Source organism: Dicentrarchus labrax, unplaced genomic scaffold (genome assembly GCF_905237075.1).
Source record: "Dicentrarchus labrax unplaced genomic scaffold, dlabrax2021, whole genome shotgun sequence".
Classification (NCBI taxonomy): Eukaryota; Metazoa; Chordata; class Actinopteri; family Moronidae; genus Dicentrarchus; species Dicentrarchus labrax.
The window spans coordinates 19,555,966-19,568,467 of NW_026136712.1; the positions used below are offsets into that span (position 1 = coordinate 19,555,966).

Below are 12,502 nucleotides of genomic sequence, written 5' to 3' on the forward strand. Positions count from 1 at the left end.
AACAGGAGACACATCGTTCTCAGGTTGTATCAAGTAAACAGTCAGTGACAAAAAGAGAGATTTCCTGCATTTATTGAGGGTTTTAAACAAACTGTAGCACCACCTTGTATGATTTTGGAAATAAAAGACAAGTTGTGAAATGCATTTAACAAAACTGTGAAGTTATAAATAATATAAGAAAAGGGGAAACCAATATTTGATATTTCCACATAAAATTGTTTGTAACATCTCTCCATTAAGGCAATCTCTACTTTTAAAATAAAAAACATAATCTTGTGATCAGGTAAAAACACGTGCATATAATAATATCTGATATGATTTACAGTATCATTAAACACTCAGTGATTTAGAACTGTTTCTTTGAATACTGTTAAAGTTTTTAGCATTTCTGGGTCGGATTGTTTACTGTTATGATTTTTGTAAATAGATCTCTAAATATCAATGATGTGATATTTAAAAAAACAAAGACTGTGAAGAAAAAAGAAAATCTGAAACAGTAAATTTTTGTAAGATTTTGGATTGAGCAAAACCTTCTCAGACTAAACCAAAAGTTTAAAGTCAATCACACAAATAAACTCTGAACATCAGAGTGCTGATTTACAGGAAAAACTTTAAACTGATTAACATCTTGCTGAGATTAAACTGGTTAGTTACCACTGGAGATTTCTATAGAAAAACTCAAACAAACAGAAAAGCAGTTGTAATAAGTGAGGTCATGGTGCTCTCATAGATCATAAACAGGTTCCTTAATCTTTCTGTAAATAATTTAAGTGATTTTCTTTAAGTCATTCTGCAATATGGTTACTTTCTGAATCCCCACCCTTCACACAACAATTAGATTTGGTGTTATCTGAATGAAAAGATTCAGAAAATGTTGCACTTCGGTATGAAGCCTCAGTTAGATGTTCCCAGTTAAACTTTTGCCAACCTTTCTCCTGTAGATGTCGGGATACGAGTTCATTTGACGCCCAAAGTGTCCAACGACAAAGACTTCAGGCATCAGTGCAGGCTTTAACAATGAACACACAACTAATACCAGAACCAGTTTCAGTGAGCTGATGTCAAATTCTGCAGGAAATGTGTATTAAACATTTGTTTTATTTCAAGATTTAATCTTTAGTGTGCCAAAACCCTGAAGGAGGTGTCGATGTACGAAGGCTCGTTAAAGTTGTGTGAGTCAGCAAAATAAATCTTAGGTTTACACTGAATACAGCTGGAAATATGATTGTTATGTATTTCTTATAAATGATTAGAAATGGTTCTTTTTAAACACGTGAGACCAGGTGTATATAACAAATATAAATATGTGTCTAACTTTAGCCTAGTTTCAGCACTGTAATGTGATTATGTACCCTTTAAAGGAACAGTCCAACATTTAGGAAAGATTTGCTGTCTTTCCATCCGGTGTGGTCAAAATACAGATTTAGAGGTACATTTTTTTACTTTGTACAGAGCCAGGCTAGCTGTTTCCCCCAGTTTCCAGTCTATATGCTAAGCTAAGCTAACCACATCCTTAACCCAGCCCTATAACTAAATTCATCTGCCAATGGACAAGATAGCAGCATCACAGAGAACACAAAATATCGTCCAACAGTCCAAAACCCCTTTGGCCCTTTGCTGCATGTCATCATGTCATTCCCGAGATAGATAGATAAATATATCAAGACAATAAAACAGCAAGTCCTCACAACCAAGCAGCTGGAATTAGGCAATTTTTGGTATTTTTGCTTAAAAAATGACCACAACTATTAATATCATCTCGTCTCAATCTTGGAAAGAGAGCAAATGTGCATTTCCTAAAATATTGAACGTTCCTATAACGGCACTAAAGACTCGTCAGTTGCGTGGATTCTTCCCCGTGGGTCTGAGCGTGTCTCTTCAGGTCCTCTTTCCTAAAGAATCCTTTGCCGCAGACGCTGCAGCAGTGCGTCCGCTCCCCTTCGTGGACGCCCATGTGTTTAGTCAGCGAGCCGCTCGCCGTGAAGCTTTTCCCGCAGACGTTGCACAGATACGGTTTCTCTCCTGTGTGGGACCTCATGTGGATCTTCAGCGCTCCGCTCTTGTAGAACTTTTTGTCACATATGCCGCACCGGTGCGTGGACTCTCCCGTGTGGATCATCATGTGCGTCTTCAGAGTCCCCCTCTGCCTGAATCCTTTCCCGCAGACGCTGCAGAGAAATGGCTTCTCCCCGGTGTGGATCCTCATGTGAGCCATCATATATTCTTTGAAGCTGAAGCTCTGGCCGCACACGCTGCAAACGTACGGTCTCTCCCCCGTGTGAACTCTCATGTGCCCCATCAGGTTTCCGTTCTGAGCGAACGCTTTGCCGCAGACGGTGCAGACGTACGGCTTCTCTCCCGTGTGGGTTCTCATGTGCATCTCCAGCTGATTGTGGCTCTCGAAGTGTTTGCCGCACACTTCGCAGTCATTTGTTCGGATGTAAGTTTGCAAGTGAAGCCTCAAGCTCTCCTCGGACTCAAAGCGCTTCCCACACACGCCGCAAAGCTCTGTGTCCCTCTCGTCTTCTTGCACGTGCTTCAGAAAAGAGGCTCTGTAGCAGAAGGACTTGCCACACACTTTACAGCGGTATTTCAGGTGGGATAAATCCTTATTTCTAGATCCCTTAGGTTTGTTGGATCCTTGAGGTTTTGTTCTGGACTTTTCTAAACAAGATCCTTCTTTGGTCTTATCTTTCTCGTTCTCTCCGTCGTCACTGTCAGTCCCCTCGCTTTCCCTCCAGTCCTCATCGCTGTCGCCCACTTTGCTCTCGGCGTCCGAGCCCTCTGCCTCCGACTGTCTGTCGTCGGTTTCATCCCTGCAGATGTATTCTTCGTTGTGGGTCCGTAAATGCACCTTCAAGCTCTCGTCGGAATCCAGATGTTTCCCACAGGCTCCGCACAGATCCGAACTCTGCTCGTGCTGGAGCACATGTTTCAGAAAAGAGCGTTTGTACCGGAAGAACTTCCCGCAGACTCTGCAGCAGCTCTGTCCTGTAGTTTGAATCTTGTTCGTTGGAGCCATTTTTCTTGTTTGTTTTTTCATTTTCTTCCCTTTGAGGAAAGGCGCTCCACATGTTGTGCAACAATCTGCATCCTGAAATGTTTTTCTTTTGTTTGATTTGAGAGATTTCTCATTTAGCTCTTCGTCACTATCATTGTCTTCACTTCCAGCTTCTGAATCTTTTGATGACAGAACCTCCCCGTCACTGTGCGGCAGCCCTCGCTGCTCTCCTCGTGTCTCTGTTTCCGTCACAGTTGAGGTGCCCTTTTCCGCTCTTTGCGTTCGGTGAGGATGTGAGGCGTTACCGTGGGTTAACTCAGAGTCGGTCTCCGTCGACGCGTCTTTAATCTGCGGTAGTTTTGATGTTTTCTGGACCTGGCTGGAGCCTCTGTCCTGCTCACATTTCTGCTGCTCAGAGGAAATGTCCTGTTCACGGTCCGACCCAGAGAGCGGCAGTCTGTCTGAAGGGAAGATCCAAGAGGAAAAGTCAGCTTGGGCATAGTGTAAATTGACATAAATACCAACTTCCAACAATATCCCCTGTAGACTGTGTGTGCATGAGCAACAAAAGATTAGAACAAAAGTTAGATGTATCATAAATTACACTCATGCCAAGCTGTGCCAATAAATGACAATAAATATCCTGTGACGATAGAAAAATGTCTCTAATTTTATATTATGTTTTATTGTTTATTTTGTTGTGTCTCAAATCATACTCTCAACAATATTTTTCGTTATTTGTGAGAAGAAGTGGTTCTTCTACGCAGGAAATTTGCATGAAGGCCACAAAAATAAACATAGAGGACAGTGAACGTGACACAGGAAGGGGTAAATCTGAACAGAAATCTGACACAGAACAAAAAAACTGTACCATACACTAATGCAACTATAGTGGAGTCTTTTATTATATATATATAAACATTAGTTCATGAACAATGTACCTGTGTGTAAATTTGTCTCTGTTTTCAACGTGATGTCCAGCAGTTGGCGATGACGTCCGATCTCCCCGTGGGAACTGGAGACCTCGGCCTCATATTCAGCCATCATTATCTCCAGGATCCGAAAGATCTCGTCTGCGACCGCCGACAGCTTCTTGTGTACAACCGCCCTCTGCTGCTCAGGGCTCATTTCTGTAGGAAGGAGGAAAGGAGACATCTTGTGGTCAGCAGGAAATCTTTAGAAATGAACTAAATTAGCATATTGATAGATTCTGGAATTTTTAATGAGGTAGAGGGAGTAGATGTGGAGATAACATCTTTTACAAAAAGCACACGAGGTATACCTCCTTGTCTTTCATTTTGTATTTTTCATTATTGTTTTCCATGCTTAGAAATGATTTGACTTATTTGGAGTTTTAATCTTATATTCTGTTTTTCAGGGTGACTTTGTAACATCTGTCCAGAGACTACAGATGAAAAATAGCCTCTTGGCTAACTCAGCAATATACAGCAATATTTTATTAATGTGGACTGTCCATGCTAATTTAAGTCAACAAATAAAATAAAGTTAATAAATCTAGACAGACATATTTTTGGTTACAAGAAATCCTTTATTCCATCAGCTGTGACCCTCCACAATAAGAGCCTGTTTAAATAGGCCCCTTGGAATTTGTCCGACCTCATTATAATACACATTTATTTTATATAGTTTTCATTATTATTATTATTTATGTTAATACTACTGTGTGCTGTTGTTATGGTCACGAAGGCTAACATGCCAGTCACTTCCTATCATAGTATTACTGTGTACTGTAATGTATTGGATGTTGGGTGAAGTGTTTGTCCTATACACCAAAGACACATTTCCATTTATTGTACATTTGATGGATTCTAAAGTCATTTAAAGCAGAATTTTCACTGGGTCAAATATCTACATTATTTTAAAGGAAACCTTTTGCTATTATACATTCCTAAAATGAATAAACCAACTCCAGTTTGATTGATATTCCCTCGAGTGCACAAAAAAAAAACATGATTCAGGAAAATAAATCAAAACGGAAACATCTGATTTTACAAATCAACCCTTCAAACAGTCTCTATAAAATACACTGGTTGCTTTTTATAAATGATCAGCCAATAAATAAACCACTAGGACAATAAGTTGATCTGATGCACTGTTTTTAAAACCTGATTGATTTGGGATGGCGTCACCAATTATTGCATAATCGATTGGCTGAACAGTGAAGTCATAAAAAGATAAAGGTATGTGCACTTCACAATGAATTCTTCCTCTAATGAATAAAAGGCTGTGCAGTGTTTCCCAACCTGAGGAGTTCATCATCTTCCTCTCTGTTATCAGGAAGATCTCCTCCGCAGCCGCCGCCAGCCTCTCGGACACCAGCGCCTTCAGCACCTGCAGTTTACTCATGGTGGACCGGTAACGCGTTTATTTCATGTGAGAGCATTGGGAAAGCTCTCTCTCACACACACACACACACACACTCACACACACTTTACGGGCCACAACAACAAACAACCCAGGTGGAAGAGCTTCCGGGGTCGTTTTCTTCTGTTCCGATATGTTTAAAGTTCAGCGTTTGGTGGCAAAACACCGCCATCCTGTGATCTTAAGTGGTACTACAACCACACACACACACACACACACACACACACACACACACACACACACACACACACACACACACACACACACACACACACACAAACGGTAAGGTCCCAGCAGCGGTGGAAGAAGTACTCCTTTACTTGAGTAAAAGTACCGCAGTGTAAACTATTACATGTACAGGTGCTGCATTGTCTTAAGCAAGTGTCCCAGGGTAAATTTAAGTAATACAATTATTTGTGTATGATATATTAAATTGTTGATGAACAGTTTTGAGTTAGTTACTCAAAAAGAAAAGTATTTCTCATTACTATTTTCAAGTATTATATTACTTTACTAAATAATCTCTGCCAAAAGTAATTAGATACACAACTAGATATATTATCCCCCCAAAAAATGGTAATTGTGCCCCTTCTAACCTAATTTATGAAGATTTAAATCCTGGTTTGTTTGTTAAAATCAAAGCAGTGAAATATTATTATTATTATTATTATTATTATTATTATTATTATATATGTCCTGCTGCTGAATGTAAGTGTTAACATCTTCCAAACTAGTTTCCTCCACAATTACAAAAATGAATCCAAGGATGTGATTGGATTGTTGGATTTCAAAAAGTAACTGTAATATTATTATTAAATGTATATAAGCTACACTACTTGTTAGTTACTGGGGAAGGTAATTTTATTACAGCATGTTACTATTTTAGTTTGTGTGCTTTGGATTCAAATGATAAAGAACATTATTACATGTAGAAGATTGTGAACTTTGGCTGCATTGCACTGATGTGAAACCAGATGAAGAGGAGCTCAACAATCACAGCACTCTGTATGGAAATGAGCCAAAAACATTTCAAATCAGCCAGTGAAATTTGAGTCACGACCAGGGTATTGATCCCAACGTGTGGTGAAACTCACATGTCTCAGTTTCACCCCTGTGGTTGTATCTGTACACACAAAACAACGCTGCAAGATCATGAATGACAAAGTGATGTTTTATTTGTGGAGAATCACAGAATGAATGTGTACTTTTAAAGAAACATAAGTATTTATTTCAAAGTACTAAGTAAAGAAATAAATTCTCACACGCTTCTCATAAATCAGCTTTATGAGCAGCAACAGCAAATACATTTAGGAAAAAAACAGAAATACAATGATGCATAAACATGCAAAAACATGCATATTTTATTAATATCTTAATATAGTTAGTTACACATCCTTTCCTTTGTATAACTTCCCTTACGACAATGGATCAAGAATTAAGGAAAATTATACAATGAAGGGCTGTATAACAAAATTAAAGTTTGTAGTTCCTTCATGCTATACACACAAAGATAATCAAATTAATAGAATAAAATAAAAGATAAATAAAATACATACAAAAAACAATATATACAGTTATATATATATAAATATATACATACACATATACATACACACCCAGGAAATAAAATAACAACAAAGAAGACTATGTTGGCATAAAAAAACAGATGCAGATTCACAGAAAATCCAACTCACTGCAGTCATGTTTATCTAAAGATATAAAGAACTTATTTCACAGCATTCAGTCTCAGTTCATTACGTCTAGTTTTTGTGACACAGCATTGAAAAGTACATCAACGTTTTTTTTTCCCTAACTCTGTGTTCACTGGGGGATGTCACTCTGCAAACCACAAACAGACAAATATTGAATGTCCAGCTTGCACTGATGGCCTTACGTGCCCTGGCTGACACACAGACAGTTGTATGACGTGTGGATCTATGTCATCGCTGTGAGACAGGCTAAAGGCCAGGGCTCTGGTGCCGGGTTAATGATTCATATCTCACTTCGCCAAAATGTCTTTATCTTATGAGGTTATACAACAGCCAAAATGGGACATGGGATTTGTGCAGGAGAACGTGTGTGTGTGTGTGTGTGTGTGTGTGTGTGTGTGTGTGTGTGTGTGTGTGTGTGTGTGTGTGTGGGGTATGGATTTCTGTCACATAACACAGGAAACAGTCTGGGTAGTATGTAGTATCCCTTGTGCATTGTTGTCTCAGTGTACAGTTTTGATGATGACTGCTGAGGTTAGGGTAATGTAAGTGAAATATTACTCTTTTTTGTGCTTATTTTTATACCTCAGCAGAAAACAGAGTGGAAAAAGAAAAAGTAGATGCAAACAAATCTAAACGTAATAAAAAACACTTGATCATTCATTCAAAAATGGTTGCAGCTTTGATCTAATTTGAGTTCTAGAGATACAATTATCAAAACCTAGCCTAATATGTTTCATATGGATATCTTATTATAAACCAACTGCATATCAATTGATTTAAAAGTTGTTCTACAGAAAAGGCTGGAAAAAATATTAATAAGTAGGCCTACAAAGTATTAAATATAAGGTTGATTTTCCAGTAACTAAGCTGATCTGACCATTTTTGACCCCACAGATATTCAATGATATAATGAGCTAAAGAGAGATTCATTTATGTCTCCGGCAAAACAGGTAAACTGCACAATTGCAAAAACTAAAGCATGCTTTTAGTGTATGAGTTTTACTTCATTCAGTTACTTGACAACAACTCAGGTATTGTTCCCAGGAGTTGGACCAGGAGTTGGACCCAGGTCACCTGGGTGAAAGCAGGGAAACCTAACCGCTAGACCCTATGGGATAATTTATGTTTTACTATGAGGGTTGAAGATCCTGTGTGAATTTAAAGGGACAGGTGTTATGAAAACAATGGGAAGTTGGCTAATAAGGTACCATGAGTACTAACCTATTCAAATCTGAATGTACAGACATAATAGACATATTTTTAGATTCATCATCCTTCCCCTAAGAAAACAATATGCAATCTCTCATCTATTTAAACATCCATTCAATCAGGAACTGCTATGTTTGGGAAACTTTTAATGGTGTTAATTTGCCAAATATAGGTGTAAAACAACAGGGCTCAAGTTTTAGCTCACAGGCTTCATGGCAACATTATACTTCCTGCATAGATCCCATAGAACATTACTAACATGATACCTGAAGTACATTTTGCTGATGATACAACTGTTCCTGAGTACTTCAGTACAGTTTTGAATGCAAGGCTTTTACTTCTAATGATGTATTTGTCATTCAGGTACTTTTACTTGAGTATAATACCCCAGCAGTTATTCCACCACTGGGGAGTGGAAGCAAATTGCTGTATGTGACTGAATATAAATAATCATTGTATACAGTCCAGTGTGGTTGCAGTCAAATATGAACCAAGTCATTTAACACATTTTCAAGATTTTTTTTATTAAAAATATTCAAAACAGTTTGAAAAATACTTTCTCTAACATTTAAAATACATTACTATTACAGATGAAACAACATATCAAAGCTGTGAGTGGCTGCTATTGTCTTTAAAGTGAGGTTAAACACAACAACTGCAAGCAAATAGTCACTTGCTACGGTAGACTTGTGTGTTTGTTTGTCCTTTTCCGGGACTCTAAAACAAATGTAATTATCATATTTTCCTGAATTCAAAACTGGTCTTCGTAAGTGCCCCTGAGCACTTTCCTGGATAGTGTTTTCACACAGTGTCACTCAGTGCTCACAGAGTTCAGTGTCCAAATGACACCCCTGACAATTTCCTGCTGTTCTCATAGGCTTTTCCTGAGGATCAGGTGGACATACGAATGCAATAAGCACCAGAAGAAAGTTTTTTTTTTTATGATCTGGAAGAGACTCTGCACTTCCATTTCACGAGTCTGTATAATCTGGGCTCACTGCTCACACTCCCTTTTTGTTCTGCAGGCTCAGAGCTCCGTTCACGCAGTACGGGATGATACTGACAGTGACCAGAGGCACTGTGGCGCTCTTGCAGAAGGACAGCAGGTAGAAGAGAGCTGCCGTGTGCGTGGGAGGCTTGAAGGAGTCAAACAGGTGCAGCAGGACCAGGGAGCTAATGACGCACCCTGCTTTCACCAACGTGCTGCTGCTCTTCTTGGTCTCCGTGTAAAGGGGCGAGTGCAGACCCAGGCCCAGGCCGAACAGGGTACCCATGTTACGCAGGAGGCTGGCGAAGGGCGTGCTGTCCAGGTGGACCCACTCGGGCTTCACGCACCACTTCTGGGCTTTCTCCAGGGTCCACAGCAGGTCCACGCCCAGAGCTTTGAGCAGGAGGTAGAAGCCAACAGCGAAGGAGGTCAAGAAGAGGGTCGTGTAGAAGTATTTCTTCATGCTGGCGTTGTAGATCCACTGAGTTTTGTTGAAGGCTTCAGCCACAATCATACCTAGAATCCATTGAAACGCTCAGGTCAATATTATGTTATATATAACAACACAGCCATGACAATTTACCCTTCCAAAGCCCCGCCCCTTTTAGGTCTGTGGTCCAGTAACAGTTGAGTGAGTCATCTTCTTAATCTACATGAATCGTTAGCTAGCAAGTTAGCTTTATTTGACTGATGTAGATTAGTAGCTAGCTATCCATTTGACCCGGGAAGTTGGAATTCTAGTCGGAAATTTTAACTAAAGCGTCCCCTGAAGTCAGATTTCCGGAGGTCGGAAGAACCTCACCAACCGCGACCTCATAATCCAAGATGGCTGCTCCACGTGAAAGCTGTAGTAATAATACTAGCACTTTGGTCTTAGTCTTAACAGTCACAGTCTGAATAAGCGTTAGAACTGATTGACTAACCATGGCTAACCAAGGAGCTTGGTTTTCTGACTTGTACTGTAAGTTAAGGTCAAACTGTTTTTGTACGTTCTTTATGGGGTATACTGACCTGTGATAACACCAGCAATGACCTGGTGGGGGAAGTGGGCGGCGATGAAGACCCTGGAGAGACAGACACACACCTGGACTCCCCAAAACAGCGTCCACAAGCCAGCCTTCAGATACCTTTCAAAATACAAAATCAGACATCTTGGATTATTTTATTTTGAAACAGGCAAAACTGAAAGTGCAACACTTGAGCTTCAAATCAGGCTGGCCTTCGCTATTGCCATCACCCACAACAGGCAAGTCAATCTGTTTTTTTTTGCTGCCTGGACATCAAAACAACCTGTGTATAATCCCTATTTCTGGCCAATAGTCAATGATCAACCACAGCACAGGACAGATAGTGTGTCCACAGCGATAAGCTCTGGATGGAAAATGGTAAACAACACTGACACAAGTGTGGACCAGAGAGTAAACATGTACTGACTCAGACTACACAGATGAGTTCAGTGACTCACCAGTCCTTGTTGGTGGATTTCTTGCTTCCATATTTCTTCTTGCTGGTCATGATGGCGAGGATGGAGGTCACCAGGGTGTAGTAGACACCGGCGGCTCCCATAGCATGGCCAGAGGGACTGCCTGGATAACACAGACAGAGTGGGTGGATATTAGTGGCTGATTCACTCGAGGAGAACAATGACTGCATTGTTCATTTGTTGTACAATCAATCAAGTACTGCACTTACATACAACACTGTAAGTTAAATGGATTACATCAAAACTTTTAAGTACCACAAACTCAATTTTGTTAGTAATTTCTTGATTAAGTAGGCATACTCTTTATTAGGTATTTTGTTTTCACAGTACAAATAAAAATTACACATTTGAAGTCATTGTCACTTAAATTTACTAAAGCTATTTGATCAAGAATGTGTTTTTTAACTTAATAAATTAAGTTAGTTTTACCTAAATTTTCGATGTAATCAGTTTATACCATTTTATGAGTTAAATGAACTTGTCTGGTTTTACAATGAATATTGATGTACTTGAGTATTTTTATTTAATGCTACTTTATATTTTGTACTTCGCCACATTTCAGAGGGAAATATTGCTCTTTGAACTCCATTACATGTATTTGACGGTTTTAGTTAATAGTTATTTTCAAATTGAGATTTTTCCTTTAAAATCATATTAAGCTTTTAAAATACAACATTTACAAATAAACAGTGTTTAGTTGGAGCCCCTTGTCACAGGTTTCAGTTAGCAGTTCCACCAAATGATGATTTCCCCTATAAGCCTTTACATTTTGATGATACTAAACATGCACTGTAGAATGTGTAAAAGTGCACTAAAGCATGTGTATACATACTTTAGTGCACTTTTGAATGCATGACTGAATATTGTATTTTTACATTGTTTCAGGTTTTAAGTACAACTTTCACCACTGTTAAAGATAACCTGTGCGTAATTACAAAGCTGGATTACAAACTTCCTGTTCCCTTCTTGGCAATTTAATTCATTGCAATTTAGTTTGGGATTATGGGGATATGCACCATTGGTCCTGCTTTATTACTTGATCTTGAGGTCCTGGGTCAAAAACTAGCTCGAAGACCTTTAATTTTGCAGCCGATATTGCACCCACATAATTAAACTGATTTGCGTTCAATCAAATGATGACACAGTAAACCAGGGGCCATATAATACCCCAGTAACAATTTGTATGGGATGCACAGATGCCTAGTATTTCTCACCTGGCCCAGTCTCACAGGTCATGGGGTATTGCTCAATGTGAGGAGGAACAGTGTTTGCATAATGAGCTGCCTCATGGACCCACCAGTAAGGCCTCTCCCCAAACAGAATCCTGAAGAAGACAACAGAAACATGCACTTGGTTATTGTCTAGTTTGTTTTCATGTGGCTTTGCTCAAGAACTTGTAATTCAAAGATTTACTCGACTCACCATTTGAACACCAAGTTCAGCCAGTCTCCGATCACTGCCACCCAGATGAGCTTAATGCCCACTGAAGACCGCAGGTGAAACCAAAGTGGGAAGAAGATGAAGAAGGTGTTCCTGAGGTCTGCCGCCCAGGAGACCCAGAGAAACAAGCCTTGGGCATCCTGATAGTTGGTCTGCAGGTAGTGGGTGGTGCTCACCCCAAAACCCTGCATGGCGTCCATTATAGCATTCATCTTAGCAAGAGAGAGAGAGGTATCTCAGTCTGGTGATGTGTGAGTGAGTGACAAAAAGACTGTTGCTATCAG

The 12,502-nt window shown here is 39.6% G+C and overlaps 2 protein-coding genes across 2 annotated transcripts; both read right to left on the minus strand.

Annotated features, from left to right (window-relative positions):
- Positions 1–56: 56 nt before the first annotated feature.
- Positions 57–5,486, minus strand: LOC127373805 (zinc finger protein 260-like). Its single transcript, XM_051418623.1, has 3 exons — positions 5,266–5,486; positions 3,943–4,131; positions 57–3,462 (listed from the first exon to the last, which is right to left on the minus strand). The coding sequence occupies exons 1-3, from the start codon at positions 5,366–5,368 to the stop codon at positions 1,826–1,828; spliced, it is 1,929 nt and encodes a 642-aa protein (XP_051274583.1). The 5' UTR covers positions 5,369–5,486; the 3' UTR covers positions 57–1,825.
- Positions 5,487–8,805: 3,319 nt separating this feature from the next.
- Positions 8,806–12,502, minus strand: g6pc1a.2 (glucose-6-phosphatase catalytic subunit 1a, tandem duplicate 2). Its single transcript, XM_051416618.1, has 5 exons — positions 12,201–12,502; positions 11,993–12,102; positions 10,761–10,881; positions 10,307–10,422; positions 8,806–9,811 (listed from the first exon to the last, which is right to left on the minus strand). The coding sequence occupies exons 1-5, from the start codon at positions 12,428–12,430 to the stop codon at positions 9,309–9,311; spliced, it is 1,080 nt and encodes a 359-aa protein (XP_051272578.1). The 5' UTR covers positions 12,431–12,502; the 3' UTR covers positions 8,806–9,308.